General features: G+C 48.9%; 1 protein-coding gene across 1 annotated transcript in view; it reads left to right on the forward strand.

The window, feature by feature from the left end:
• Nucleotides 1-47: 47 nt before the first annotated feature.
• Nucleotides 48-7,500, forward strand: part of plxna3 (plexin A3) — a gene marked incomplete at its 5' end in the record, with an annotated part of 65,819 nt that continues 58,366 nt past the window's right edge. The window contains 5 exons of the mRNA XM_079226619.1: nt 48-349; nt 1,732-1,922; nt 3,430-3,977; nt 4,869-5,033; nt 5,902-6,084. Coding sequence (XP_079082745.1) covers nt 48-349; nt 1,732-1,922; nt 3,430-3,977; nt 4,869-5,033; nt 5,902-6,084 — 1,389 coding nt within the window. The remainder of the gene's footprint in view (nt 350-1,731; nt 1,923-3,429; nt 3,978-4,868; nt 5,034-5,901; nt 6,085-7,500) is intronic.

Here is a 7,500-nt window from a genome sequence, read left to right on the forward strand (position 1 = left end):
CCTCTCCTCCTCCATCCCTCCATCCTCTCCTCCTCTCTCTGTCCACCATGCTCCCCTCTTCCTCTCCTCTGCTCCTCCTCCTCTCCCTCCTCCTCCTCTCCTCCCCCCTCCTCTCTGCCCCGGCTGCTCCCCCTCCCCCCTCGTCGGGCCGGGTGGTGTACCGGGCCTTCGACTCCTCCCTCACTCACCTGACCGTCCACCGGAGGACAGGTGAGGTGTTCCTCGGCGCCGTCAACCGAGTGCTGAAGCTGTCGGCCAATCTGACGGAGCTGAGGAGTCACATGACCGGCCCGGTGGAGGACAACGCCAAGTGTTACCCTCCGCCCAGCGTCAGGGCCTGTGCTCACAGGTGAGTCCACACCTGTCTGTCTGCACCTGTCTGTCTACACCTGTCTGTATTCACCTGTCTGTTGTCTGTGTACACCTGTCTGTGTACACCTGTCTGTGTACACCTGTCTGTCTGCTCCTGTCTGTATTCACCTGTCTGTTGTCTGTCTGCACCTGTCTGTATTCACCTGTCTGTCTGCACCTGTTTGTTTGCACCTGTCTGTCTGCACCTGTCTGTATTCACCTGTCTGTTGTCTGTCTACACCTGTCTGTTGTCTGTCTACACCTGTCTGTCTTCATCTGTCTGTCTGCACCTGTCTGTCTGCACCTGTCTGTCTGCACCTGTCTGTATTCACCTGTCTGTCTGCACCTGTCTGTCTGCACCTGTCTGTCTGCACCTGTCTGTATTTACCTGTCTGTTGTCTGTCTACACCTGTCTGTTGTCTGCCTGCACCTGTCTGTGTACACCTGTCTGTTGTCTGTCTACACCTGTCTGTTGTCTGTCTACACCTGTCTGTGTACACCTGTCTGTATTCATCTGTCTGTTGTCTGTCTGCACCTGTCTTTATTCACCTGTCTGTTGTCTGTCTACACCTGTCTGTTGTCTGCCTGCACCTGTCTGTGTACACCTGTCTGTTGTCTGTATTCACCTGTCTGTTGTCTGTCTACACCTGTCTGTGTACACCTGTCTGTATTCATCTGTCTGTTGTCTGTCTGCACCTGTCTTTATTCACCTGTCTGTTGTCTGTCTGCACCTGTCTGTATTAACCTGTCTGTGTACACCTGTCTGTCCACACCTGTCTGTATTCACCTGTCTGTGTACACCTGTCTGTCCGCACCTGTCTGTCCGCACCTGTCTGTATTCACCTGTCTGTGTACACCTGTCTGTCTGCACCTGTCTGTATTCACCTGTCTGTGTACACCTGTCTGTCCACACCTGTCTGTATTCACCTGTCTGTGTACACCTGTCTGTCCGCACCTGTCTGTCCGCACCTGTCTGTATTCACCTGTCTGTGTACACCTGTCTGTCTGCACCTGTCTGTATTCACCTGTCTGTGTACACCTGTCTGTCCACACCTGTCTGTATTCACCTGTCTGTCTGCACCTGTTTGTTTGCACCTGTCTGTTTGCACCTGTCTGTATTCACCTGTCTGTTGTCTGTCTACACCTGTCTGTTGTCTGTCTACACCTGTCTGTATTCACCTGTCTGTTGTCTGTCTACACCTGTCTGTATTCACCTGTCTGTTGTCTGTCTACACCTGTCTGTATTCACCTGTCTGTTGTCTGTCTACACCTGTTTGTTGTCTGCCTGCACCTGTCTGTTGTCTGTCTACACCTGTCTGTCTTCATCTGTCTGTCTCTCACCTGTCTAACGCCCCACCTGCCTGTCTGTCTCTGCCTCAGACTGGACTCGTCGGACAACGTGAATAAGCTCTTACTGGTGGATTATACTGGGAACCGACTGGTTGCGTGCGGGTCCATCTGGCAGGGCGTCTGTCAGTTCCTACGACTGGAGGATCTCTTCAAACTGGGAGAGCCGCATCACCGCAAAGAGCACTACCTGTCTGGAGCCAGAGAGGCTGATGGGATGGCAGGTAAGCTGGGGGGCGGAGTCAGACTCACCTGAACAGGTAGAGCATGACAGACTGCGTTTGATGGACAGTTCTAAAAGGACCTTCAAACCAGCAGTTAGCAAAGCCCGTTTTATAGAATCATCCAGCTAATGCTAACCCATGCTAACAGTAAATGCAGCTGACCGTTTACTAGCTAACGAGCTAACGGCTGGCGGGCTCATGTTAGTTCTGGGTTGTCCTCTCCAGAGTCTAGACGGTCCAACATGTACATCTGTTGTTGGAAGGAGTATTTCTTGGTGGAGCTAAGCTAGCAGTTTCCCCCTGCCTCCAGCCTTTGTGCTAAGCTAAGCTAGGCTAAACACTTCCTGTTACTGAGCTTATGGTGACGACATAGAAATATGATCAACTTCAGTAATTTTGACTGTAAATTACAAAAAAAAACAATACACATAAAATATGACTCGGCTAAATATTGAGAGTTTTTAGTGAATATTTATTCATGTTGTGGGAAGACGAAGAAGAAATTAATATCCAAAGACTTTCAGCAGATTGTGTGCTGTGAGCTGCCGTTCTTCTTCTTCTTTGTTCCTGACGAGCAGAACATCTGTCAGACGCGTTTTACTGTAACTCAGTTTGAATGAAGCTGCTGACTAAACACAGCAGATGATTGACAACAACAACAACAACATCGTCTCAGGAACGTCTCTGCTCTGTCGGCTTCTCTCGTCACGTCACTTAAACATGAGTTCATCTCATGAATATGAGACTTGATCTCATGAGGATGAGTTCTGGATATTACTAGATATGAGGTATTAGTACGAGAACAAGCAGTAAAAGTACCTCTTAACAACTGCAACCAGGACTTTAAAACCCTTCAGTAACCCTTTGGACACAATATTAACGAGGTTATTGTATCGATTGTTCCCGTTCTGCTAGCTGTTTACGAGCTAACAAGCTAACGAGCTCAGGTTCGTTCTGGGTGATCCTCTCCAGAGTATAGACGGGTCCAGCATGTGTTTATTCATAGTTTATACTGGAATATAAATGTAATAATGAGACAATGTGCTTATCGTTAGCGATTCGTCTTTGCAGCTATTTGACGACCAACAACTATAAAAATCAAAAGTCCGGCTCTTATCGGCTAACGTTTACTACTTTACAATAGCTAATGCTACTTTACCAAAGCTAGCCAGGGCTAATGGTAATACCTGGGATGGTACAAGCTAATCTTGTAGCATGTCTACCACCGTACCCACACGGCTATATAACTCCAGGGTGTGGTTAGCCTAGCTTAGCACAAAGACCTTTAGCTTAGCTCATAACATGATTGATAGCTTCTTAGCTAACAATCTAAATCTGACAGCTTTGAATTTGTATGAATTATAAACAATAAACGTATCAATAAGGTCGAGAAATCAATGCCGGAAATGTTTTATTTACTTCCTGGGTGTTCATGAAGAAGAGACCTGTCAATCATCTACTCTTCCTCCTTCTTCCTCCTCCTCCTCCCCCTCCTCCCCCTCCTCAGGCGTGGTCGTGGGCGAGGACGACTGGACGGCCGACCCGAAGAGGAAGAAGCCGATGAAGGGCGGCAGCCGGCTCTTCATCGGCGCCGCCATCGACGGGAAGTCGGAGTACTTCCCGACGCTGTCCAGCAGGAAGCTGGTGGCGGACGAGGAGAGCGTGAACATGTTCTCGCTCGTCTACCAGGACGAGTTTGTGTCGTCGCAGATCAAGATCCCGTCGGACACGCTGTCGCTCTACCCGGCCTTCGACATCTACTACGTGTACGGCTTCTCCAGCCGCTCCTACGTCTACTTCCTGACGCTGCAGCTGGACACGCAGCTCACGCAGATGGACGCCGGCGGGGAGAAGTTCTTCACCTCCAAGATCGTGCGCATGTGCTCCAACGACACGGAGTTCTACTCTTACGTGGAGTTCCCTCTGGGCTGCACCAAGGACGGCGTGGAGTACCGCCTGGTCCAGGCCGCCTACAGGCAGAAACCGGGGCGGCGCCTGGCCCACGCACTCGGCCTGTCGGAGGACGACGACGTCCTGTTTGTCGTCTTCTCTCAGGTGAGTGGGGGAGGGAGAGGGAGAGGGATGGAGGGAGAGAGAGAGGGGAGAGAGAGAGGGGGGGAGGGAGGGAGGGAGAGGGGGAGAGAGGGAGGGAGAGAGAGAGAGGGGAGAGGGGGGGAGGGGGAGAGGGGGGGGAGAGAGAGAGAGGGGGGAGAGAGGGAGGGAGAGGGAGAGAGGGAGGGAAGGAGGGGGAGAAAGAGAGAGAGAGAGACAGACACTTCTATTCCTGTCTTTCTTTTTCGATATTTTTAGTTTCGTCGTCTTCTGTCATTACATTATTTTTCTTCGTTTGTCTTTATTTATATAATCTACGTATATCCCTCTGTGTCTGTTGTCTTCTACCTGTGACATCACTTCCTGCCCCATGTGCCCATGTGGCCTCACTTCCTGTCCCCATGTGACAGTACTTCCTGTCCCCTTGGTGACATCACTTCCTGTCCCATGTGTCCTCACTTCCTGTCCCCATGTGACAGTACTTCCTGTCCCCTTGGTGGCATCACTTCCTGTCCCATGTGTCCTCACTTCCTGTCCTCATGTGACAGTACTTCCTGTCCCCTTGGTGACATCACTTCCTGTCCCATGTGTCCTCACTTCCTGTCCCCATGTGACAGTACTTCCTGTCCCCTTGGTGGCATCACTTCCTGTCCCGTGTGTCCTCACTTCCTGTCCTCATGTGACAGTACTTCCTGTCCCGTGTGTCCTCACTTCCTGTCCTCATGTGACAGTACTTCCTGTCCTCATGTGACAGTACTTCCTGTCCCCATGTGACAGTACTTCCTGTCCCCTTGGTGACATCACTTCCTGTCCCGTGTGTCCTCACTTCCTGTCCCCATGTGACAGTACTTCCTGTCCTCATGTGACAGTACTTCCTGTCCCGTGTGTCCTCAGGGCCAGAAGAACCGGTCCAACCCCCCCAGGGAGACGGTCCTGTGTCTGTTCACGCTGCAGCACATCAACCTGGCCATGAGGGAGCGCATCAGGTCCTGCTACCGGGGGGAGGGGCGCCTGTCCTTACCCTGGCTCCTGAACAAGGAGCTGCCCTGCATCCACACGGTACTAAAAAAAATAAAATACATCATTTTTTTCTTCCCTGGCATATATTTTTGATTTATATTCTGTTGTTAACTTGCTGTTGCTCCAGAGTGTTATATTGTTCTGATAACATTACTTTCAAATAAAAGGTGCAATACACTTCATTCAATTTGCCGAGATATGCCGAGAGATACAAGTGTGTGTACACGTGGAGACGCGACCTCGAACTCAAAGAATCAGCTCATTTCTGTTTCAGAGTTTCCACCATGTCCCTAACCCGCTAATGACAGGGTGTGTGTGTGTGTGTGTGTGTGTGTGTGTGTGTGTGTGTGTGTGTGTGTGTGTGTGTGTGTGTGTGTGTGTGTGTGTGTGTGTGTGTGTGTGTGTGTGTGTGTGTGTGTGTGCTCCCTGTTTGTCTTCACACAGAAACACGAGATGCTCAAGGCCGCCGAACGTTTAAATCATTAGTATAACTATAACTATGTATATACATAGTTATAAGTATATATATATATATATATATATATATATATATATACTTATAACTATATATATACATAGTTATAAGTATATATATATATATTATATATATATATATATATATATATATATATATATATATATATATATAGTTATAACTATGTATATAATATATATATGTGTGTATATATATATATATATATATATATATATATATATATATATATAGATAGATAGATAGTTATACTAAATATATAATGTTCTATTTATTTCTCCAGGATAGTTTTTACGTCAGAATATTAGCTTTCTGTGTTTCATTGGGAACGTTATGATGACATCATCACTGTTGTTGACTAACCCCTCTTCTTCCTCTTCCTCCTCTTCCTCCTCCTCCTCCTCCTCTCCTCAGCCTAAGCAGATAGGAGATGATTTCTGTGGTCTGGTCCTGAACCAGCCTCTGGGCGGCCTCCGGGTGATCGAGGGCAGCCCTCTGTACGAGGACCGGAGCGAGGGCATGGGCGCCGTGGCGGCCTACACGTACGGCGAGCACACCGTGGTGTTCGTGGGCACGCGCAGCGGCCAGCTGAAGAAGGTGGGTGCAGGCCGCCGGCTCGATTCCCGCTGAGCGGTGTTGGGGAACGTTGAAGTGTGTTTGTGTGTTTCTATTCACCTGGAGAGGAAGCAGCTGCTCCTTCTGGAGCGGCTTCCTGTTCCAGCGTCGGCCATCTTGTTTGTCTGGAGGCTTAAGGGTTAAACTCTGTGGACGGGCTGGGGGTTAGTTCTTTTTGGACTCCTGGATTTCTGTTGCATAAGAACACAACCTGGTCCTCTCCTGGTAGCCCCGCCCCTGAATGCTGGTTCGTACTTCAGTGTATTGATCCGTTATCGGCTGCTCTCCGTCCTGATAAAAGCCTCCCAGTGTTCCTGACTGGGACACTACATTTCATTTAATTTAGCTGACACACCAAAGCGACTTACATGTTTGCTCTCTACACCGTAGACACAGCAACAGTTAGGGGTTAAGTGTCAAGGACACAACGACATGGACTAGCAGAGCCAGGGCGCAAACCACCAACCCTCTGATTGAAAGACAGGCATGCTAACCACTTAGCCACAGTGGGACGCTGTGATTGGCTCTCAGTGGGATGAGAGCTCTGACTCTAATGAATTTAATTAAGGAGAAGATGGTAATTTGGTAAATTGGCTAAAAACAGAAACACAGAAGTCTTTTATTCAGACGGCTCAACTCTTTACTCTCAACCTTTAACTGGTTATCAGAGACAGACAGGCAGACAGACAGTTGAAGCATAGACAGAGGAGTCGCCCCCTGGTGGTCAGGAGAGAGAATGCAGCTTTAACACATGAAGCATAGACTTCTATACAACCAGAGGAGTCGCCCCCTGGTGGTCAGGAGAGAGAATGCAGCTTTAACACATGAAGTATAGACTTCTATACAACCAGAGGAGTTGCCCCCTGGTGGTCAGGAGAGAGAATGCAGCTTTAACACATGAAGCATAGACTTCTATACAACCAGAGGAGTCGCCCCCTGGTGGTCAGGAGAGAGAATGCAGCTTTAACACATGAAGCATAGACTTCTATACAACCAGAGGAGTCACCCCTTGTGGCCATAGAGAGAATGCAGCTTTAATACATGCAGATAGACTTCATTAATAGAAGCAGAGTTCTTTAGAGGTGCTGCTCTGTGGTTTTATGACAGATGTAGGCTAACTAGCTAAGCTAACGTCCCGCTCTGTATCAGCCCACAGACGTAAAAGTCTTCAACACTGAAGTTGTTTTAGTGCCTGGGTTTCACTGGGAATTGAACCTGTGACCCCCCGCTCTCTGAAGCAGGAGGAGCCCATAACTCAGACTGGAGACGCTCCAGGCCTGATTCACTTCACGGGACTCTGATAGAAACAACAACAAGTCGTCACTCAAACCCTCTGTTGACTCTCTCTCTCTCTCTCTCTCTCTCTCTCTCTCTCTCTCTCTCTCTCTCTCTCTCTCT

The sequence above is a fragment of the Taurulus bubalis genome (genome assembly GCF_910589615.1).
Source record: "Taurulus bubalis genome assembly, chromosome: 11".
NCBI lineage: Eukaryota > Metazoa > Chordata > Actinopteri > Perciformes > Cottidae > Taurulus > Taurulus bubalis.